This window comes from Gossypium hirsutum, chromosome A07, assembly GCF_007990345.1.
Source record: "Gossypium hirsutum isolate 1008001.06 chromosome A07, Gossypium_hirsutum_v2.1, whole genome shotgun sequence".
NCBI lineage: Eukaryota > Viridiplantae > Streptophyta > Magnoliopsida > Malvales > Malvaceae > Gossypium > Gossypium hirsutum.
In genome coordinates this window covers 30,257,320-30,282,270 of record NC_053430.1, presented here as the reverse complement: position 1 = coordinate 30,282,270, position 24,951 = coordinate 30,257,320, and the positions used below count along the sequence as shown (strand labels likewise).

The 24,951-nt window shown below is 36.0% G+C and overlaps 1 protein-coding gene and 1 long non-coding RNA gene across 4 annotated transcripts; one reads left to right on the top strand and one right to left on the bottom strand.

Annotated features, from left to right (window-relative positions):
- The first annotated feature begins 12,437 nt into the window (after nt 1-12,437).
- LOC107955827 (exportin-2) lies at nt 12,438-16,548 on the top strand. 3 transcript variants are annotated; one of them, XM_041117933.1, is made up of 2 exons: nt 12,438-15,539; nt 16,122-16,548. In XM_041117933.1, the coding sequence occupies exon 1, from the start codon at nt 12,606-12,608 to the stop codon at nt 15,537-15,539; it is 2,934 nt and encodes a 977-aa protein (XP_040973867.1). In that variant the 5' UTR covers nt 12,438-12,605; the 3' UTR covers nt 16,122-16,548. The 3 variants fall into 3 exon arrangements, with proteins under 3 accessions (XP_040973867.1, XP_040973868.1, XP_016747107.2); XM_041117934.1 differs by having other exon boundaries at nt 12,445-15,539; nt 16,129-16,548; XM_016891618.2 differs by having other exon boundaries at nt 12,445-15,539; nt 15,654-16,548.
- Nucleotides 16,549-18,714: 2,166 nt separating this feature from the next.
- Nucleotides 18,715-21,998, bottom strand: LOC107952961 (uncharacterized). Its single transcript, XR_001699013.2, has 2 exons — nt 20,036-21,998; nt 18,715-19,588 (listed from the first exon to the last, which is right to left on the bottom strand). It is a non-coding gene; the product is annotated as an uncharacterized lncRNA (long non-coding RNA).
- Between the last annotated feature and the right edge of the window lie 2,953 nt (nt 21,999-24,951).

Sequence of the window (24,951 nt, the reverse complement as noted above, 5' to 3'; positions counted from 1 at the left end):
AACCGGAAGCTGGAATCTCACTACATAAGAAACTCTCTTTTCCTCAAACTCTGTTTATTTTTATATTCTCCATTTTAATTTTCGTAATTTATTTAATTTCGCAATTTCAATACGACTTTAAATTTTGTTTTTATTTTATTTCAAAATTATTAATACTGTCTTTTTTTTATTTTTCAGGAACGCAGGTTTTCTTGGCCAAGAAATTGTTTAGGATTTCAAAAAAAAGCATTCGTGCAATCCGGTCCCTGAGGATTCGACCCTACTTTCCTTTACTGTTCTTTTTCATTATTTTGTAGGAAATAGGATATATTTGGTGCTCTCAAAGACGCATCAAATTTTGGCACTATTACCGGGGATCGGTAACGTACTAATCTTATTTTTTGTTTCTTATGACCAGATCTGCCCCAGGTACTCTTGCGTTTGATTCAGAGATTGAAAAGACTGCGAGAGCTAATCACAAGGAAAAAGCAGTCAGCGGTGGTTGGGACTCAAAGTAATCCACCGTCAGAAATCAGAATCGACGACGAAGTAGAGTCTAGGGTTAATAAAAACCCTACTCAAACTTTTAAAGGCGAAAAAGTAGAAGTCGATTCCTTAAAAGAAGTGCTTAATGCTAGGGTTGACGAAAACCCTAATTTAGCACCTCAACCTATGGCTCAAACAATTCGGCAACTGGCCGAAGCTCTGGCAGAACAACTTCCACTATGCATTGCGTATCCTACTATGGATACTGATTTTGAATTAAAGTCAGGCTTGAGTCCAGTTACTGCCAACTTTTCAGGGGTTACAAAACGAAAATCCCCACAAGTATTTGAAAGAATTTCATATGGTTTACCTTAGTATGAAACCTTAGGGGGTAACTGAGGATCAAATTAAACTGCATGCTTTCCCTTTTTCCTTAGCAGATTCTGCTAGGGAATGGTTATTTTATTTACCTCCTGGATCTATAACAACTTGGGCTGATCTGTCTCGTTTGTTTCTCAACAGGTTTTTTTCAGCGTCACGTGCAGCTGAGTTAAGAAGAGAAATCGTGGGTATAAGGCAAAAAGACGCAGAGTCTTTGTATGACTATTAGAAACGATTTAAAAAGTTGTGTGCAAGTTGCCCACAACACGGTATCACAGAACAGTCTTTGCTCTAGTATTTTTATGAAGGCTTGAAACCCATGTAGATGAATATGGTAGACGCCGCTAGTGGAGGAGCGTTGGTCAACATGACTCCACAGCAAGCAAGAGACTTAATCTCCACGATGGCTGTAAATTCTCAGTAATTTCGAGCAGATCCTTAACCCCCTAGCAGGGTTCACCAGCTAAGTAATTCAACCTTAGAGGATAAAGTTGACAGACTTACTAATATGATGAATTCTCTTATTATAGAAAAAACAAAAAACAGCCCAGTTATGCGGAATATATGCTACCCCTGAACATACGACTGATGCATGTCCCAGTTTGAATGATGATACTATGGCTCATTTAGATTCTGTGGGAAATTTTCTTGGGCCACCGCAAAGGCGATATGACCCTTACGCTAATACCTATAACCCAGGATGGAGGGATCACCCTGACTTAAGTTATGGGGTTAATCCATGATATAGCTAGCCATACCAAAATCGGGTTCCACAATAGCCACAAGATTCAGGTAATTCTTTAGAAATTTTGGTCAATAAATTAGCAGCTAATATGCTTGATTTTCAACAGAAAACCAAGGCATCTATAAGAGAATTGACCATATCAATTGAGAAATTGAACTCACAAGGGAAGCTGTCATCACAAATAGAACCTAATCCAAGACAACACGTAAATGCAGTGACGTTGCGAAGTGGAAAGGTATTGGAACCAATTCCTGATAGGAATTTTGGCCAAGAAATCACCTAGAAAAATCCCGAAAAAGACGAATAGGTCCAAGTGAAACCCCCACTGCTAAAAACCCAACCTCCATTTCTAGGACGATTAAATCAATGTCAGAAAGGTAAAGAAGACAAGGAGATCTTCGAAACATTCAGAAATGTCGAGATCAATTTACCACTGTTGGATACCATTAAACAAATTCCGTGGTATGTCAAGTTCCTTAAAGAACTCTACACCAAGAAATGAAAACTAACAGGTAATGAAAAGGTAAGTGTTGGTAAGAATGTATCCGCAGTGCTACAGCGGAAAATGCCGGTAAAATGCAAAGATGGGGGTATGTTCGCTATACCATGCAAAATAGGCCATTTGGGAATTAAGAAGGCTATATGAGATTTAGGGGCCTTCATAAATGTAATGCCTTTTTTCGTTTATGAATCACTTAACGCGAGTTTTTTGACAAAGACATGTGTTATCATTCAGTTGGCAGATAGGTCCATTGTGCATCCTGAAGGAGTCCTCGAAGACGTATTAGTCAAAATCAATGGGCCTATCTTCCCTGTAGATTTCTATATGATAAAAATAGAGGAGGATAACGCTCCTGGGTCTTCAGACATCCTGCAAATACTAAGATTGACGTACAAAGCGGAACCCTCACGATGGAGTTTGATGGGGAGATCGTGAAGTTTAACGTTTATGGCACTATTAGTCACCCAAGTGAAGTCTTTGACATAAACCATGTTGATATAATTGACTCATCAGTAGAAAAAACTTTTAAGTCATCTTATGGAGATAAATCTCAAATGATGTTTGATGATTTTTCTGTTAATAAATTATTGGCTCCTATGAATACTAAACTTCTACCTTCTGTTGTGCAGGCACCAGATCTGGAATTAAAACCACTTTCCGAGCATCTCAAATGCACATTTCTAAAAAATGATGGGACCATACACGACTCAAAAGGGATTGGCCCCTTGATAGGCACACATAAGATTTTTTGGGAGAAAAAAACAAAACCAAAAAAAGAGGCACAAGGATGTTGAACCTAAATATAGTGGATGTGACAGAAAAGGAGAATACTCAAGCTCGTACAAATGAAAGAATTCAGTTGGAACAGCTCCAATGCTAGTTGATGTGTCAAGCTAGCGACGTTAAACAAGCGCTTGTTGGGAGGCAACCCAATTTTATTTCTCTTTTTTTCCTTTATTTTTCTTTATTATTTTATTTTAATTATTTATTATTTTATCTTAATGATTTATTAGTTAATTATTTATTTTATTAATAAAAATTCTCTTCTTCAAACTAGGTGAATCGAAGCGAAAATAGGGAGAAAAAAAGGAGAAAAGACAAAACCTACAGCCTGGAATAGTACATTCCTTCGATGACTGTTCAGCCACGCTTAGAGCGTATCGAGGTTCGACTCGACAGTTTTGACCAGCAACTAGCCGAACTTATTGCCATTATGCTCGAACGATAGTAACTACACGGGGAGTTCTTCTAAACTTTTCTTCTACCTATTTATTTATTCCACATTGAAGACTATGTGTTTTAAGTGGGGGGAGGCATTCCTCATTATTTCTATTGTTTTAGATGTTGTTTTTGTTGTTGCTGCTGCTTTGGTCGTTGTTGCCTATATAATTTTTTTTAAAGAATATTCAGCCTCTTTTCATGCCCAAGAATTTGACCACGACTTGCCCACTGTTTGACCCACATGCATGATTTTTGTCTACTAATTTAGTTATGATTTTGCCTGCTTGATTTAATCTCCATTTTTTTATTTCTTTTAGGCTGAATAATTATGATCGATAAAGTCAACCTTATTTTGCTTTTAGTAATTTTGATTAAGTTTAAATACGAAGAGGACACTTAATACAATTGCATGCTTAAAATATGTTCATGACTATTAAGGTGGTTGCTGAAACTTATTTTTGACACTTGATTGTTGCTCCTAAGTCTTCCAAAATTAAAATTTCGTTTAATAATAATAATGTTTCCGTGGTTATGAGTGCAGCTTAAGACGTGACTAGCTGAGTAACTAGGGTAAGGTGCTTGGGTTCTCATCCTATTTCGCGTCAAAAGGTTGTCTGACGTGTTAGGTAAAACTCTGCTAACCAGAATTAATTTTTAAGAATGTGTTGGGCTGAGTAATCGGGATGACGTGCTTGGCCGTTATCTCTCTTCGCATCAAAAGGTTCGGTATGTTCTTAAGAAAAATAAAAATTAGGAATATGTTGGGCTGAGTAACCGAGGTGGGGTGCTTGGCTGTCATCTCCCTTCGCGTCAAAAGGTTCAATATATTTCTAAGTAAAAATAAATAAATAGAATTAAAAAAAAAGAAAAAAACAAGGAGGTATTAATAAAATTGGGGGACTAAAGGAGAAATAAATAAGGTCTCTTGATAGGTTTGGTAAATTACCTAATTTTCATGAAATAATCCAAGTCGATCTTAATTTGTGTGTGTGTTAATTGAAATACTTTTTTCAAATTTTACTTAAAACAAGCTAAGGGTTCTCTTTATTTTCCATAAGCATTTTGACTAATTTTTATAAAATTTTGGAGTAGTATTTCTTACATGTCAGGATTTAATTTTCACAGTAGACACGAACCATACTTAAGGGCAAACATGGGCTAAGTAGGGGGAATTTGATAATACTCTAGAATGACATATTTTATGTGCTAATTGCATGTTTATTTTGAGTATGATCCTACTAATTTGGGTTACTTTATGATATTTTATCTTTTAGGGACTAAATTAGAGGCAAAAGGAAATTTAAAGGCAAAAAGTGCGAATTTGAAAATATAATGGGCCAACATGCAAAGAAAGAGAGAAGTGGTGACAAAAATGCAAACATGGAAGACCTAAGGACTAAAATACAAAAGAAGAGATTTTATAGCACAAGACTTTATTTTAATTTCAATTATATTAGGATATTTATTAAGGATTTTTATTTAGATTTAATTTTAGGATTTAATTTTATTTATATTTAATTATTTTTATTTATTTGTATTTATCTTTTAGAATTTAATTAGGAATAGACTAAGTTTTCTAGTTCTATAAATAGGGGATGGAGTGGCACATATTGGACATCTCTTTTTTCTGTAAACACTCCCTCTCTCAAAAGCTCTGTCTTTTGTTCTCTCCTTATTTTCTTCAATAAAAATCTAATTTCTATTATATTTATTTTTTCCCAAAAATCATGAGCCACTAAACCAATCTAGCTGAAGGTTGTCGAAATTCCCTAAAAAGGTTTATGAGGCTTAGAATCCACGCTTAGCCTTCTCAACAGGGTATTAATCGCTTCTCCGTATTACGAGGCTGACGCTTTCGTCCATGTCCCTTAATAGGTGATCTTTTTAACTTGTGCAATGAACGACCGCTTTGTACGTTTTGAGAAGGTTGCACAGTCGGTTCGTTGGCTTTCTGCGTCAAAGGTTGGCGAATCCAAGAGACAAAACAGCGTGGTATTCGCCGTTGGGAAGTGATGATCTAGTATAAGATAATCCCACAAAAGCGATTATTGGCTAGAGTCAGGTTCTGCCAAATTTTAAATCAAAATTCTTGGAGCTGGTGGTCGTAGGCGTTCTCTTCCACTATAACTGGCTTATCCTACTCGAGAAGGGTTACTAAAAAGCCAAAGATTGAACCCAAAGCCGATCGAGACAACCGGAAGCTGGAATCTTACTACATAAAAAACTCTCTCTTTTCCCAAACTCTGTTTATTTTTATATTCTCCATTTTAATTTTCGCAATTTATTTAATTTCGCAATTTCAATATGACTTTAAATTCCGTCTTTTTTTATTTTTCAGGAACTCAGGTTTTCTTGGCCAAGAAATTGTCTAGGATTTCAAAAAACAAGCATTCGTACAATCCATCCCTGAGGATTCGACCCTACTTCCCTTTATTGTTCTTTTCATTATTTTGTAGGAAATAGGATATATTTGGTGCTCTCAACGACGCATCACCCAACAAGCATACAACGATTACTTTTAAGGAGAACAGAGATACAAACTCTGGTGTTCTGTTGGACGGGGTCATTAGTTCGATTTCGGGGAAAGAAAAATCACGGTTAGTGGAACGAGATTTGAAGGAGAGAATTGGGAGAGCATGTATTTCCAAAAAAACTTAATAATATTATTCGTGGAAGGGGAAGTCATTTCAAGACAATTGGCAATTCAAGGGTTTTCTTGCGCAATTCCATTGCTCATCTGGCTAAGGTTATTTCGACACAGTCTGTTGAGGAATTTGGTTCTGGTGATTCAGATAGAATGGAAGGGCATGAGGCTTGGAGGGAATTTTCTAGACAGTATGGTTTTGATTTTTTTCTTAATTTTATGGATTTAAATCTGACTATTTTTTCGTGGAACTATCAAGGTTGCGCTAGTAGTAAATTTCTTCAATTTTTTTCAAGAATACAATATAGAGGGTTCGGACATTGTGTGCCTACTAGAACCGAGAGTAAACAGTAAAAAAGTAAATTTTATCATTGATAAATTATGATTTAATTATTCTAACCACATTGAAGCTATTGGTTTTTAAGAGGAATTTGAGTGGGTTGGAATGAATCTGTTCGGATTAATATTATCCAAAATCATATACAGTTCATTCGCCTTTGTGTTTCTGGTAGTGCTCTCTCTAATTTTATTTTTATCTTCTTTGTTTATGGTAGTCTGACTAGGAGGAAACAAAAGACACTTTGGGATGATTTGAAATCTGTTTTACCTCATGATTCTTTTTCCTGGTTGATAATGGGCTACTTTAATGTTATACTCTTACCTGATGATAAAAATAACAATTGTGTCACAGGGTTGATTCTTGTAATTTGCAGGATTTAAGGTTCATTAGGCCATCATTTACTTAGCAAAGAAGTAGCATGGTTAAGAGACTGGATCGAGCACTAACTAATGACACATGGGTATCTACTTTTCCATATTGCCTAGTTTCTCATCTCACGCGAATTAAGTCTAACCACAGGCCCATCCTCCTGAAGACCAAACTGGAAACTTGTTTGGCTAAAGGAAGACCTTTTTGATTTCTACAAAGTGGACGAATCATGCTAACTTTCTCGCTTTTGTCAAAGATAAGTGGAATTATTCAGTTAATATGGCTGACTCTTTTACTAAATTTACCTCACGTGTTAAGGAATGGAACAGGTCTGTTTATGGATTTGAAGTGCTAAAAGTATCTTATGAGATTACATTCAAATATTCAAAAGGCACCAAATCAATCTATCTCTAATCAGTTAGTCAAACTAAAAATGGATGTTCGCGATGAATTAGAGAATTTTCTTAATCAGATGAGTTACTTTGGAGGCAAAAGGCTAGGTGTGATTGGCTTTAGTTTGGGGATCAAAACATAAATTTTTTTTCACAATCGTACAATCCAAATAAGGAAATTCAATTGTATCACGACTTTGTGCACTGACAATGGTGAATGGTGTTCTGATTAGAATATCCTTAAAGATGAGGCAATTGGTTTTTTTGAGAAACTATATGGTGAAATTTCTCAGCCCATGAGGGATCTCCCATATAATATTTTTCCACGTCTTAAGTCCCAGAACATTGCTTTTTTGGAGGAATTGGTTACAAATGAAGAGATTAAGAGGGCTAACCGGCTCCATACGTACTAATGTCCAAAGTGTGAATACTGCACAAAAATATAAAATTACGAGGCGGTATCCGTAAGTATACGGGTCTAGTTGTAATATAATTTTATAACAGAGTGGATGAGTACTTCGAGAATTGTACCCAAGGGAGGTAGTTGCTAGATCCATTCTAACCTAAACATTAAAAGATTTAATTAATACTTTAAATTCAACTATAGTATAAAGAATATAAAATAAAATATTTTTTGGGGTTTTTATAACAATAAAACTAAAACACCATAAAAAGATAAAATTCAAGAGATTAAAAAGGAAGAATAAATCAAATCTAATTTTGAGTTATTAGCTTACTGCGGTAATCTCCATTAACTGTAGTTTCGGATTCCTCGTTAATCAATTAGTCGTTACCCTAGCAAGATCTTCCGATTTTCCACTAACATAATGAGTCAATAAGAACTACTTATCTTCCAACCTCATAGTCCAAATTGGTTTAGGGTTAAGGTGGTCACAGATGGACAATACCAATTTCGGATTAATTTCTACATTAATAACTTTCTGGGGTTGTTAGGCTTAGGGTTTACTTCACGTTCTCCCTTTCCAACACAACTGATCCACTAAGTAACTTTAGAAAATAGTTAACAGATCATACCTTCACTCGTTAATCCCCTATAGAAGGATTAGTTCCTCATAGCGTTCATAAATAATATATAATCAATGTAAAGAGAAAGAATGCTAATTAAATCAACAATATAGAGTAAATGAAAGAGCCTAATTGTATTGATATTAAGCGTAAATCCACAAAGTTAAATGATCACAATCTAGTATCACTTGAAAGAAAAACAACGAACAAATAAACTAAACTGTAAAAACCTAAGAAAGAAAACAAAACTAAATCTAAAGAAAGAAACTAAGTTGATGAAAAAGTGTTTTTAACTTGTACCAAATGAGCCTATTTATAACCTTCAAGTGGTCGTCGTCCTTAACCATAGGTCAGCTGATATTCTTGAGCTTTAAGTTCAATTGTGCGAACTAAAACACTCCTGCTTCGTGTTTAATTTTCATCCCAAAATTGATGTCATGATACACCAGGACCTGTGCCGCGACATAGCAACCAATATGCTCCTCTATAGCCATCTACAGGGGTATGCTGCGACACCCTCAATCTATGTCGTGACATCGAAGGCAGACTTGAGTTTTCTTCATTTTGTTCCCTATGTTGCGACATCAAACCTTCCGTGTTGCAACATAGCATCCAATATTGACCTGAATGCCTTCTAATGGTCTCCTGCACACTTACAAAGTACGTTAGCTCTCCCTTAGGTTTCATTCGGCCCTTAAAATCAATAAAAGACTTAATTTGCATATTTTATCAAATGTAGGTAAAACTACAAAAAAAACTTAACTAAATGTAATGAAAATTCTTGTATTTAGGCTCATTAAGTGCGAAAACTAGTTTAATTTGCTACACCGAATTACGACAGATCAAGGGCCTTATTCGACAAAGGTCCATTGAAAGCTTTTGGAAATGATCGTTTTCATGTACGCTTTTTCCAAAGTCAGTGGAATATTGTTGGTAGTGTTGTTTGTGAGTAGGTTCAAGGATTTTTTGTTGGAAACAACATTGACCCAGATCTTAATACTACTCTAATTATGCTTATTCTAAAGAAAGACAGTCTAGATAATTTTAGTCAATCTCGACCCATTAGCCTTTTTTCGGTTCTGTACAAACTGGTGATGAAAGTGATTGCAAATAGATTTAAATTGGTTTTTCCTAACTTCATCTCACAGGAATAAGCCAGTTTCATTATTGGTCGCAATATCTCTAATAATGTTATTATATCGTAAGAAGTTATTCATTCTATGCACGGTAAACGAAATGGCAAAAATTGGATAACAATCAAGCTGGATTTGGAGAAGGCCTATGACAGATTGAGTTGAGATTTCATTGGTGCTTCTCTACAGACTGTTGGATTCCAGATTTTCTCATATCAGTGATCATGGCAACCGTATCTTCTTCTTCTATGTAGATTCTCTAGAATGGAGTTTCCACTTAGAAGTTTAAGCCAGTTAGAAGGATCAGACAGGGATTTATGTTATCACCTCATCTTTTTCTTCTCTGTATATAATGGTTAAGGTATATTATTTATCTGAAAATTGATATTGGTAAGAGGTGTCCAATTCGTCTTTCAAGAATGGGCCCTATTTTATCTCACCTATTCTTTGCGGAAAATCTAGTTATTTTTCGTAAAGCAAAGTTAGAGCAAGCCTATTTATTAGAAAACATTTTGAAGCACTTTTGTGAGTTTTCTAGACACAAGATCAATATACAGAAAAGAAATATTTATTTTTCCAAAGGTGTTGAAGTTGATCTATGTTTTTGGATTAGCCAACTGTTTGGTTTTCAAGAAGTTCAAAATCTTGACATTTATTGAGGAGTACCTCTTCTTCATGATCGGGTTACTAAAAGTACCCTAAAATTTGTTATGGAAAAGGTGAGGCGCAAATTGCAAAGTTGGGAAGTAAGGAAGTTATCAATTGCTGGAAGAGTAACCCTAGCCCAATCTGTCCTCTTTGTCATTCCAAACTATTTTATCCAGTCCATGTTGATTCCGAAAAGAGTCTACGTAAATATCGAACGAATAGTAAGGTAGTTTATTTAAGGTTGTTCTGATGGCCACCCGAAACTTGCATTAGTTGGGTAGGACTCTATTTGTCAACCAAATTTTCAAGCGGTTTTGGATTTTGGTACTTACATAATAAAAAAAATTATTTTTTATGAAGATTGGGTTTAACTTGGTCACCAAGGAAGATGTTTTATGGCTACGATTCCTTCAAACGAAATATGGCTTAAAAAAATAACTTTCGGATTCTATTGTTAAGAGTCATTATTCATACTTATAGTTCTCCCTCTTGAAGGTATGGCCTCTTTTCTGCAAGAATTTAGCTTGGTCAATTGGTAATGGTACTGGTATTCGTTGTTGGAATAATTATTGAGTCATAAGTGTAGGCATTTACTTTTGCATATTCCCACTCATACAAACTTAGATTTGGATTGCATCTTAAGAGACTTAGTTACGATTGATGGAACTTGGAATCTTGATCTGTTTCGTATTTGGCTACCCGAAGAGATGATTAAACAAATTGTAAGTATTCCTCCTCTACATCCTGCCTCGGGCCTTAATAGGGTGATTTGGGCTTGCTTGACTTCAGGCTCCTTTTCTGTATGCAATGCATTCTGGGCTTTAAAAGATGAACCTTGGAACCCCAAATATGTCTGTTGGAATAACACCTGGAAATATCAAGGACCTTAAAGAGTTCAATTTTTCCTTTAGCTAGCATCTAAGCAGAGACTTCTAACAAACCCGGGACGCACGCAGCGAGGAATTGGTCACAACAGATCTTGCCCTATATGTGGCTATAAAATAGAGGATACTCTCATGTGCTTTGGGATTGTTGGGTAGCAAAGGAAGTGTGGATGTATGTAGTTTCAGTTGAATAGCAACACAAGTTCTTTTCAGGTTTGGTTATATTCTAACCTTTGTTGTCACATGAGGTTACAAGAATAAAGAGCTAATTGGTCATGTCTGTTCGACATAATCACTTGGCGAATTTGGAAAAGTAGAAATCTTTTTATCTTCTACAATGTTACTTGGTCAACTTTTGAAATTGTCAAATATTCTATTAGCTAGGCTCAATAATTTAAACTTAGCCACAATGGATATAAGATCAACTCCCTAAATTCAGTCGTGTACTCTGGTGGAATATGGGTTCATTTATTCTTTGATGGTGTAGTGGCTAAAGTCATAGGGAATGCTTCTGCTGGTGGTGTGTTACACGATTAGGATGGTAATTAGATTTTGGGATTTAATTATCATTTGGGCAGTTGTACACCTTTTGAAGCGAAACTCTGAGGTATTCTGGATGTGCTTTTCATTTTGTTAAATAAAGGCTATAAACGAGCCACAATTCAGACAGATAGTTTAGATGTGGTCAAAGCCTTAACTGTTAAGGGGTTGGAAGATTCAGGTATTACTCTGCTTAGAAGGATTCAACGGATTATGAGTTCTGAAGGACAGTGGGAGATCAGATATGTGCCTATAGAATTCAACTTAATTGTAGATCGACTAGCTAAGCTCAGTTTAGCATAGAAGTCAAGCTTACAGATTTTTTATATGCCTCCTGCTGATGTATTAGAGGTTCTTCAACAAGATAAAGCGTGGGGCTTTTGAGCAATTGATTTGATGTAACTTTGTCTTAAATTTTTCAACAAAAAAAAATATGTTGCTCAAAGTTAGGTCATATGATAGCATGTTTTGGGTACTTTTAGATGCATATTTGTATAATTCTAAGTCAGATCTTTTTGGAATTTTGGACTTGTCTTGAAATAAGAATTACAATCTAGGCACATGTCTTAAGACATGACAATTAAGTCTCGAGACATTCAAAGTTAGTAGCCAATTCAATTTCAAAGGAGTCAAGTTTTGAGATATGATCTCTATATCTTGAGACATAAGTCTTAATTTTACATTTGGGGCCTCCAACTATCATTTTAAGGCCCATTTTAACTCAGCTTTTGTTTGTAATGGTATGTGGAAGTTTGAGATGATTAATTATATTTTTATAATATGTGTTTACCTATAATTTAATTGTATAATTGATCGATTGTGCCACCAAGATAACTAACAAGATGCTTATTATCTTAGGTTTTCAGACTAAGTAAAGAGTGTTACGATAACTAAATTTAAACTTTCATCACATAATTAAATAAATAAATTTAATTCATACATTATATGTGTCACAATATTAAAAATAGAAGGAGAATGCAAATATTTATAAAAACTTTGCCACAAGATAATTACACATTCATCGTGTAGAAAATTTGTTGATTTGGACCGTCTAAAATATAATGAGTTGAAAACGAAAACGGCCCATAAAGCCCATTTGATTTGAGGGAGATTATATTATAATACCCTAAAATTCATGCAATAAACTTTTGCATACCACTAATTACCGCTCACAGAGTTTCCTTTTCCCTCTTTAAAATTGATAAAGCCCCAACATTTCCCTCTTTGAAACCTATTATCATATAGCCCTCACTCCACTCTTCTAAACCCTAGCATTCATTCTCCACACTCCCAGAAAACTTTACTTCTTCTGCAAATGGAGTGGAATCCCGAAACCCTTCAATTCCTCTCGCAATGTTTCCTCCACACACTCTCGCCCCAGCCGGAACCCCGACGCGCCGCTGAGTCTTCCCTATCAGAAGCCGCCGATCGTCCAAACTACGGTCTTGCTGTTCTCCGTCTCGTGGCGGAGCCTTCCGTCGACGAGCAGATCCGTCAGGCTGCCGCCGTTAACTTCAAGAACCACCTCCGGACCCGTTGGGTTCCCTCCAACGATCTCAACGCGGGCCCCACATTTTCCCCGATCCTCGACCCTGAGAAGGACCAGATCAAAACCCTAATCGTATCCCTCATGCTCTCTTCTTCTCCTCGCATTCAGAGCCAGCTCAGCGAAGCCCTTGCTGTTATCGGTAAGCACGACTTCCCCAAATCGTGGCCGACTTTGCTTCCCGAGCTCATCTCCAATCTCCAAAAGGCTGCTCAATCCTCTGATTATGCTTCCATTAACGGTATTCTCGGAACTGCTAATTCAATCTTTAAAAAATTTAGGTACCAGTATAAAACGAACGACCTTTTGCTTGATTTAAAGTACTGTTTGGATAATTTCGCGGCTCCATTATTAGATATTTTTCTTAAAACTGCTTCATTAATTGACTCAACGGCTTCTTCTCCTGGCGGTGGTTCCCCTGCGACCCTCCAGCCTCTCTTTGAATCTCAGAGGTTATGTTGTAGGATATTCTATTCATTGAACTTCCAAGAACTTCCTGAATTCTTTGAGGATCATATGAAAGAGTGGATGGGCGAGTTTAGGAAGTATTTGACCACGAATTATCCTTCACTTGAAAGTAGCGGTGATGGGCTAGCATTGGTCGATCAACTTAGGGCTGCGGTATGTGAAAATATTAGTCTTTACATGGAAAAAAACGAGGAGGAGTTTCAAGGTTATTTGAATGATTTTGCATCAGCAGTTTGGAGTTTGCTTACTAATGTGTCTCAATCTTCAAGCCGTGACAAGCTGGCTGTTACAGCTATGAAGTTTTTGACCACGGTTAGTACAAGTGTGCATCATACTCTATTTGCAAGTGAGGGAGTGATTCCACAGATTTGCCAGAGTATTGTGATTCCAAATGTGCGGTTGAGGGATGAGGATGAGGAGCTCTTTGAGATGAATTATATTGAGTTTATCAGGAGGGATATGGAAGGGAGTGATCTAGATACAAGGAGAAGAATCGCTTGTGAATTGCTAAAAGGGATTGCGACTAATTACAAGAAGCAAGTGACTGATATCGTTTCTATTCAGATTCAAAATTTGTTGAGCTCCTTTGCTACAAACCCTTCTGCCAATTGGAAGGACAAGGACTGTGCCATATATTTAGTCGTCTCTCTTGCTACTAAGAAAGCTGGGGGCACTTTGGTTTCAACTGATCTTGTGGATGTTCAGAGCTTCTTCTTATCAGTTATAGTCCCCGAGTTGCAAAGCCAAGATGTAAACGGGTTTCCGATGCTCAAGGCAGGTGCTCTTAAATTTTTCACAACATTCCGTGGATTGATACAAAAGCCTGTTGCATTTCAATTGTTCCCAGATTTGGTTCGATTTTTGGGTGCAGAATCAAATGTGGTTCATTCTTATGCTGCAAGCTGTATAGAAAAACTCTTGCTTGTCAAGGATGAAGGGGGAAAAGCTAGGTATACTTCAGCAGATATAACCCCTTGTGTGCCAGTGCTGATGAACAACCTTTTTAATTCATTGAAGTTCCCAGAGTCTGAGGAGAATCAATATATAATGAAGTGTATATTGCGTGTTCTAGCAGTCGCAGACATTTCCAGTGAGATTGCTGGACCTTGCATTGCTGGCTTAACCTCTATACTCAATGAAGTTTGCAAAAATCCAAGAAATCCAATTTTTAACCATTATCTTTTTGAGTCTGTGGCCATTCTTATCAGACGGGCATGTGAGAGGGATGCATCTCTTATATCAGCTTTTGAAGGGAGCCTCTTTCCCAGTCTCCAAACCATTTTGGCCAATGATGTGACTGAGTTCTTGCCTTATGCATTCCAGCTGTTGGCTCAGCTTGTTGAGCTGAACAAACCACCCATTTCTCCAAGTTACATGCAGATTTTTGTACTTCTCCTCTCCCCTGATTCATGGAGGAGATCTTCGAATGTTCCGGCCCTTGTGCGTCTGCTTCAGGCTTTCCTTCAGAAGGCACCCAATGAGGTCAATCAGGAGGGGAGACTGAATCAGGTGCTGGGTATTTTCAACATGCTTGTCTCATCTGCTAGCTCAGATGAACAGGGCTTCTATATCTTGAACACTGTGATTGAGAATCTTGAGTATGGTGTCATATCTCCATATATGGGTAATATTTGGAATGTCCTCTTTATGCGCCTCCAAAACAACCGAACAGTAAAGTTTCTGAAGTCTCTGGTGATTTTCATGTCACTCTTCTTAATCAAGCATGGGGCTACAAATCTAGTGGACACAATGAATGCAGTTCAGGACAACATTTTCTTGGTTATTTTGGAGCAGTTTTGGATTCCCAATCTTAAGCTGATTACTGGAGCCATTGAGCTTAAGTTAACGGCAGTTGCTTCAACCAGACTCATATGTGAATCTCCAGTACTTTTGGATCCTGCAGCTGCTAGACTCTGGGGCAAGATGCTGGATAGCATTGTTACTCTTCTTTCTCGGCCCGAGCAGGATAGAGTTGAGGAAGAACCAGAAATGCCAGATATTGCAGAAAATGTGGGATATACTGCTACTTTTGTTAAACTTTACAATGCTGGGAAGAAAGAGGAAGATCCTTTGACTGATGTGAAGGATCCAAAGCAATTCTTAGTAGCTTCATTGGCAAAACTTTCTGCACTTACCCCAGGGAGATACCCCCAGATCATCAATGAAAATCTTGAGCCAGCAAATCAAGCAGCTTTACTTCAGCTTTGCGGCATTTACAATTGCCAAATAGTTTGAGTAAGTGCTTTCCTGTTTGTTTGACTTATTATTTTTAAATGCCAATGTGGGATTGTATTGAAGCAGGGTCCTGCCATTATTCTGCGTTTTTAACTTTTAAATCTGAATTTGTAGCTGGTGGCTCCGGGATAGACAACATCTTCTGAACTTTTTATTTTTCTAAGTTTTATGAAGTTGGATTAGATGCATGGATGTTGTCCTTACCTTATCAAACCTATCATAGGTTTTAGGGAGAAAGTTCTCTCATTCCTTAGCATGAGTATAAGGAGGTAAACTGCATGCATAAGCAATAGTGTGTGAGGTACACTTCATCCGAACGTCCAGTTGCTGGGTGTTTTGACCTCTGAAGCTGCCCAATTCTGATTTCTTGAATGATGGAAGGCTCAGTTATTGTTTTGCTCAGTCACCTAATAAAGCCCCTGATTTTCCATTTTTTGTGTTTGGATTCTCTTTTCTTTTGCTCTCTCTCTAATCAATTGTCCAAACTTCGAATAAATGAATTCCTTCTATTTTATGTTTAGATTAAAATGCAACTTTTTTGTTTGGAGTGTGCATTCTCACAGGTTGGTGGTTTATTGCTAGGTTGCAGGGTTTTTCTGTTATCTTTATTTTGGTGCATTACCTTGAGCATTCATTTGTCAGCAATTGATGCTTTTCGACACAAAAGTTGGAAGGATTCATATGTGATGATGGATTTTGCGGTTCTACTGGTTGGCAGCAAAGTGAGCCCCCCACATAGTTTATGGATTTTGTTTGGCATGCATATATATCCACAAGTTACAGGTCCTGTTGTGTTATGGTGAAAGAGAGTTTGTAGTGTAAAACATTGCCTTCAATTTTCTTTATTTTTGAAATTACTTGAATGCTGAAACCCAAAGTTGGCACCAGGGGATGATACTTGTTCCTCTGAATTCGGTTTTTTGTCTCTGTTGTCGGTGGTTGTTTTTGAAACATAAACAACTTCTGTTTCTGTCTGGGTTTATAAATGAAAAAGCAAAAATTCTACTAATTTGGGGGATACAGTACAACAAGACAGGAGAGCGCGTCGGTTGATCGGGCTGGCCCTCTTTTCTTAACGCCCTCTCTTTCTGTCAAGCAATCTCTTTTTTTTTTCTTTTTGTTTTCAAAACATGGTGTTTGAACTCAAACAGGGTTTGAATTTCGGCAACATTCGAAACTAGATCTTTCATTTGCACTTATCATCGATCAGTTTTAAAGGTTGGACGGAAATTCTTTCATTTTAGCTTTTTGGGAAAGACCCAGTCTCCTAAAAGTCTCTGTATTTTTCTGTTAGAAAGTTTAATTGAACAACTTCAGAGATGTGCAATCTCTTATCCATAACCTCATTGATCAGCTAAAAGTCGGATTCTGAACCATCGTCTCCTCATGGGATGAGGGTGCGCATCACCATTGAAGTAAACAATATCTCATGGTAAGCACAGCCAGATAATTATTACGTCAATAATGACTGTCTATGCCAACATGATCATGAAGTTTTATACTAAGTGATTGGAGGAAGTGGCAGTTGACTTTCTCAAGTGTTTGAATCTAAATTTATCGGAAAAGAATTAATCTCATACCATCAAATGAAATAGATGTGATTACATATATATATATAAACTTGGAATTTTTTCTTTACTGCAAGTTCCAGAGGTGGCCTTTTTATATTTGTTTCAACGTGTATATTTTCTCTGGCTTCAGAGACTCCTGCCAATCACTACCTGTTTATGAAAATAATTTTGTTTTGATGTCTGGTGAAAGGCATTTCACCTTCTTAGTACCAACCAATGGATTGAATGTTAAAATGAAATAATCTTTCAGGTTGCACCTATGGGTTTTCTTCTCTAAAGCACCAATTTCAAGATTTTATTACTCTTTACTGAAACTTTTCTTTTCTTTTTCAAAATAAATCACGTCAGAAAAAAGATCTTTCATAGTCATATAAGAAGCTGAGCATGGAAACTTCCAACAGCCTACACGCCTGGACTCAACCAGGTTCAAGGTTTCAATCATGATTTTATTCTAATATCTAATACCAACTAAATTTAAATTATGTTACAAAAACATTATATGAAGTAATTAAGCAGAACTTTTTTCTCATTAAAATCTGAGCCTATCCATCCTTCCCCACCATTAGCACTAAGACAGATCCACTCAATATTTAGCCCATTTATATTGTAGCAGCTGCTACTGATGGTTATTAGTAAATAAAATAAAACCTTACTTTTCATTTGTTTAATTTTAATTTAAAAGTGAAAATGCCTTATAATATTTTTTATTTTATAGAATTTGGAGACCACCAAATGTTAGCTGATGCTGATGAATACTTTTTGTTGTTTCTTTGGTTGTTGTGAAGCTGCCTAACTGACTTCCACTACATCCTTCCTTTTGATTTATCTTTTATTTGTTTAGGGTTTAGATGATGATCTAAGATAATGACAATGATCATGATGTTTTTCTTTCTTTATTTATTTTAAATGCCCATTATCTCAACATCATATGGCCGTTCCTCCATGTGTACTCATTGCTCTTCTTTTAGCTACTTCCAGGGCAAATATTATTAAAATGAATGTATATTGAAATATGTTTAGCCAAATTATTTTCGTTTTTATTTTATTTGAACCTCTCTTTGGTTAAAGGAGAGAATAAAAATCTCAATTAATTCTTAGGGTTTTTGTTTTTGCAGTGAGAATGAGGTGAAAAGAATGAAAAGGAAAGGGTATGAGGTCCAATGGATCTCAAGATTCCTTAGCAGAAGAATAATAATATAACAAAAAAATGGATCCAAGGCTTTTCAATGGTGTCAAAAATGGGTCAAAAAGTTGGGTATATTTTTGTACGGACAATGGTACAAAGATTGAAAAATCATAATCCTATAACTATTCCCATCTCGCCACCTTCACCTTCATCCTCATCATCTCGCCTAACTTTTATGATTTTTGAGACTGCATTAGTTATAATTTATTATAGTCTTTAGATAAATATCAGTCATTATTTTTACGCAAATAAAAAAATTCAAAAATCATTTTAGATTAGGATTTGTTGTATAAATAGATGGCTTCACAATTCAACAATTGTATGATTTCTGCAAATTCTTCAAAAACTTTCAGTTCTAGTTTACCAACAAATTGGTATCAATAGCTATTTCTTAAGGGACGTGTGAAATCAAGCAACAAAAACCATAAAACTCTTTATCCACATACATAAATATAAAACTATAACCATTAAAAACATGAATACAAAAAGCTTCGTTCACTACAATTGCTCCTCCGATTTTTTACGGCACAAATTATCAAGGATGGACTATTAGAATTGAAGCTTATCTTGATATTATTGATGCCTGGGAAATAGTAGAATATGAATATGAAATTCCTTCCTTACCAAACAATTCAACTATGGCTCAGATTAAAAACCACAAGGATCGGAAGCAGCAAAAATCAAAAGCCAAAGCTAGCTTATTTGCAGCAATCTCAAGTTCTATTTTTTTTATAGAATAATATCAGAGGTATAAAAGCATTGAACTTGTGCAGAGAATTTGAGTTGGAAAGGATGAAAGAATCAGAGACGATCAAGGAACATTCTGATAGACTGCTTGGCATTGTCAACAACGTAAGACTCCTTGACACTAATTTTTTTGATTCTAGGATTGTGCAAAATCTCCTCGTCACAATTCCTGAAAGGCTTGAAACTACAATTTCGTCTTTTTAAAAGACCCATCAACCATCATTTTGGCATAATTGTTGAATGCTTTGCAGGTGTAGGAACAAAGGTATTGGTGGAGGCTGGATGTGAAACGTAGTAAGTATGGATAGTTTAGATATGTGGAAAAAAATATGTAGGTCTCCACAACAACAATGAGAAGTTAATGCTGGTCAATCCACAATATGGCGAAAAAAACCTTGTGGCATCTTGCTTCACCATTAGCAGCTCAACTGAGAGCTGGCTTATAGATAGATGTTGTACAACCATGTCTTATGACCATGAACTCTTCAAAGAGCTTCATCAGACTACTGTCTCTAGAGTTAGAATTGGAAATAGGGCATTTATCACTGTGGAAGGCAAAAGAACAATGGTGATTGAGGGTAACATTGTTTGAAATTGATTTATGATGTCTTATATGTGTCTAAAATAAATAGAACCTTTTGAGTATTGCATAGCTATTGGAGAAATGATATAAGGAGTGGTTGGAAAACAAAAACTACATAATCAGAGATGTAGAAAATAGATATGTGTTCAAAGTCCATATGAAAGACAAAAGCTTTGCTTTAGACTTGATGCAAGAAGAGCAGACTGTTGTACACAAAGAAGAAAGCAATACTTTGCTTTGACACATAAGGTTGAGGGCATTTTCACCATGCCGCTATACTTTTTATGAAGAAAAACAATCTTGTAAAAGATTTGCGTCATTTAGAGGAGTTACTGCATGTGAAATTTGTCAAAATGTTGTGGTGGAGAGAAAAAAAATAGAGCAATTATGGAGATGGTAATGTGCTTACTTCATGAATAAGAGTTGCCAAAGGAATTTTGGGTTGAGACAGCAAACATAGCGATTTATCTACTCAATAGACTTCCAACCAAAGCGTTGCATAAAAGAACCCCACTTGAAGCATGGTACGGTTACAACCTGAATTTGTTAATCTGAAAGCCTTTGTTGCTTGTGTTTATCTTAGATTCATCATGTTAAGAGAGACAAATTGGACAAAAAAGCATAAACTTGAATTTTTGTAAGCTACAGCTGAAGTTGGGATGCTGACAAAAAGATTGAGTTTCATGAGAAAGATGATGACATAGATGATAAGCCTGCTAGAGTAACCCGGTCACTTTCTGATATCTATCAAAGGTGTAATGTTGCTGTGATGGAGCCTCCAGGGTATGAAGAAGCTACAATTGATAAAAAATGGATGATTGCAATGAAGGAAGAGCTTAACATGATTGAAAAGAATCAAACATAGGAACTTGTGGATAAACCAAATCACAAGAATACTATAGAAGTGAAATGGGTTTATAGAACCAAACTGAATCATGATGATTCTGTAAACAAGTACAAGGCGAGGTTGGTCGTCAAAGGGTATGCTCAAATGTTTGGGGTAGATTTGTTGGAAACTTTTGCTTCGATTGCCAGGATGGATACTATACGGATATTATTGGCCCTTACTGCACAAAAAGGTTGGCTTATACATCAAATGAATGTCAAATCAGTATTTTTAAATGGATACTTGGAGGAAGAAATATTCATTGAACAACCACAAGGCTTTGTTGTTCAACGAAAAGGTGTATCGGTTGAGAAAGGCACTGTATGACTTAAAACAGACGTCAAGATCTTGGTACAACAAAATTGATGCATATTTACTTGACTTCAGTTTTGAAAAATGCCTAAGTAGATTTACTTTGTATATCAAGAAGAGTGGTGATGAATTACTTGTGGTGTCTCTTTATGTTGGTGACTTATGTAAAACCCAATTTTTGCCCAGCCCAAATTACATAAAATAGCGCAAAATGCTAGCCCGAAATATAATTTTGGCCCCAAAATACAGACTCAAATTAAACAAGCCCGATAGGCCCAGGTTTTTGGAGCTTCCAACTGCCCACGCCACATACGGCCATCACCTCCGCGCCCCCCGCTCTGCCACGTACGCCCCACGCATCCACATCGCCATACCTGCGAGAAAATAGTAACAAAAAAGGCAGACGGAAGAGAAGTTTGGATTTTTTGGCTATAAAAGCCTAAACTGAATGTATTGAAGGGGTTTTTTTTTCTTTCTTTTTTTCAGAGAAATTGTACACGAAATACATACAAAAATCAATAGAAAGCAATCAAAAATATACTTCAAAGGTGATTTATCGCTATTTGTTGTGTTTTTTCATTTTCAATCGGGTTTACATACAAATACAAAATACATAGGGGAGAGAGAGACTCACAGGAGTCACGACGCGCTCAGGCCCTCCGTTGTCGCCGTTAGATTTCAACAGCCTTTGAGACTTAACCATTCGGCTGGAGAAACAAGAGGAAAGTGAGGGAATTGAGAAAATAGTTAAAGCTTTTAGGGTTTTCTAAAAGCTTCTTTAATGTTTTAAAAAAAATATAAAATAAAGGTTATATTAAAAGTGCACAGCATTGCAATTAAGAGGGGGGAGATATAGCGTGTTTGACCTGGTCCACGCGTATTTCCCCCTTAAATGGGGAATTTTCGCGCTCAGCCCCTCCCATTTGTGCCATCATTTGATTAAGTCTTATTAATATTTCTTGGTTTTCGCGTTTTTAACGTTTCATTTTGGAATATTGGTCTTTTTGCATTTTCAATCCTCGGTCGTCTACGTGCGTTTAATTTCAATCCTTGATTCTGTTTTAACAATTTTATTTATTTATAAACTATTCTTCTAACTTTGTTTTTATTCCCATTAAGTTTTTTAGTATATATTTTTGTATTCTTTATGAATTATTTATTATTCATTTTTTAATATATTATTCTTAACATATTATTTTTCTCACATGGTTTTAGTTTCTTTTTATAATTTTCTTTTTATCATTTTATTATTTCAAATATTTTTATTATTTATATTTTATATACCAACTATTTACATTAAGTTATCTTGTAAATTGATATATGTATTATTTTGTATTATTCACTTTATAATATTTATTTTAAAATTCATTTGTATATTACTATTCAATATACTATTCATTTTTCTGCTTATTTTAAATTCTTATATCTATTATCTCAAATTCATTTTTTTTGTATAGTAATGTCTTCAAATTTTTCTTCCTTTCCTATTATTCATTTTATTCTATTTTAAAACTTGGTTATATTTCATTGGTGTAATTTGCTTGGAATTTCTTCCAAATTGGCTTCTAATTCATTAGCCTTTGGTTATTAATGTTTGCATTTACATAGTATATGATGTAGTATATGATGTGTTGCCATTGCATGTACCCTAATCTGTTCGTATTTTCTTATTATTTTCGATTATTCATGTAATATTATTGTCATGAATTTTTATTTCACGCTCGATACTATATTTTTTGGTTTTTCATTATTGCATCATGATTGTAATTCTCATGTTCACTCAATATCAATTGTTTTTTTTATCCCCAAGCAAACCAAAAAAGTATTTTTAATTCAGTTTTTATAACTGTTAATTTAAAAATTTCCCAAAACAAAGGTAATGTTTGATGTTTGAAATTCGGGAAATCGTGCCCTAACGTGCTGGGTTTCGATTTTCTATTTATCCAAAATAATCAAGCATCCCCTTTAAAATTTCGTCTGTGTTTTCTAAACTTCAAAACAAGGAAATGTTCTATGTTTGGAAATCCAAGAAATCGTGCCCTAACGTGTTGGGTTTCAGTTTTTCGTTGGACCAAATGATCGAGTATCCTCTTGAAATTTTCAAATACATGAGCTTTTGGAAATTAAGACTCGATCGTGGTTTCGAGGGTTTAAAAAGTCATGTCCTAACGTGCTGGATGTGATATTTTATTCCTTCGTAACAAGAGAATTCTTAATGACCAATTTGAGTTATTCAAATGTTTTAAAAGAAATCCTATTTCAAAATATCTTTTAAATTTTAGACATAAGGACATTGATTAATCAATTAGGTACAAATTTTAGGCGTTACGAGGGTGCTAGCCCTTCCTCGTGCGTAACCGACTCCTAAACCCTTTTTCTCGTCTTACGTAGACCTAAAATTATTGTTTTAATGAATCAAAATGTTTTATTAAAATGATCAATCTCAAGGTGATCCGACTCCATAATTCACTTTTTAAAGTCGATCCCCATTTTTTCAAAATAAAAAATGGTTTCGACAGTTTGGCCACTTCGCTGAGGACCAATAAGAGAGTCAAGCCGTAAGTTGATTATTTTCTGTCATTTTGTCAAAAATTAAAAATTTGTTTTAAAAAGCATGATTCTTTTGTTGTATTTGTTTGTGATTCCTATGTTTGTTAGAATACTTTTGCATTGCATTGCATGACCGTTGTAGTCACACCTTTTAAGTGGGAGTGAGAAATTATGTTTTCGTGAGGTTTTCACCTCCGCATGGGCTAGTGGACTGCTTCCAGGATACATCCGTACCTATGTCTTCGTGAGGTTTTCACCTTCGCATAGCCATAGGGAAATGTATTCCCCTGAACTAAACTCGATCCACATGAGCCTATAATGGGTGAGGATTGAGGAATCTGCTATTTCAAGTACCCTTTCTCTAGAACTGAACTGCATATAGCGAGCCTTAGGAGCCCAACCCTAGGTAGAGCCACTCCAAACCCTAGCGGTTACCTAAGTAGCTGTCCTATATTGTTTTTTTTCCCTCCTGTGCTAACGTGTTTTATTTTTTTTATGACTGCATTGCATTACATCATCATAGAAAGGAGGTGTTGATTCATATTTGATTGCTAAATAGAACATTTTGTCATAAGAAAATGAATTTCTTGATAAAATGGATTATAATACGAATGTCTGAATATGGTCCAAGTAAACACAACGAAAGAAGGTTGATAGTTCGCGGAGGAAAACAAGACTTTACCTGAGGATTCAAGTCGATAAAGATTATTCGAGAGCCGTCACGTCCCGACTTTCTTAAAGGAGTTAACAAGCATCGCGAGGATAAGTAAGTAATAAGTCGCGGCCCGTATTAAGCAAAAAGGAGCTAGTGGAGGCATCTATTGGAAGTTTACATGGTTTGATTTTTACAGAAAAAAAGATTGCCTGGAATGTGAGGGCAAAACCGCATATGTAATCTGTTTTATGTAAAGGAATTTGCTTTCTAGAAAAGTTGTTCTAATATAATTGAATTCAGAATCAACGCCTTACTTTCTTTTGCATTCATTTCATGCATTTGCATTCCATTGCATCATGTGCGTTAAACTTTACAAAAGAGCCCTAATTGATTAGAAATCGTGTTATAGTTACCCTGGAACATCACTACTACACACGGAGAAAAACTAGAGTTATGGATCAAAAGTTGGAAAAACTGGAATAAATGCAGAAGGAAATGCAGGATTGGCTGCAACTATAGATGCAAGAGCAATTGGCCAAGATTCAACAGGATATGAAAGATCAGATACTAGAATCACAGAAGGACATGATGAATCAGTTAACCCAATTAGCGTTTGGAGGGCCAGGTAAAGGGAAGAGCCCTATGGTCACCCTCAGGGAGAACAGTGAGGGCCTTGTTTACCCACCGGGTTTTGCCCCAACAAATACCCCAGTGCAGCCTAACGCATATCCACCAAGGGTGTCTGTCAATATCATTCCACAACATCAGGCCAACATTTCGGAATTAACGCACTTCCTGATAGGTTCAAGCACCGGAGACAATCCGGCAAATCCTGGTGTCCCTAATCTGGATAACATGGCAGAAGTAGAAAGAGTAAAAGGAGAACTCCCAAAGCAGTTGGAGGACCGATACAAATGGCTAG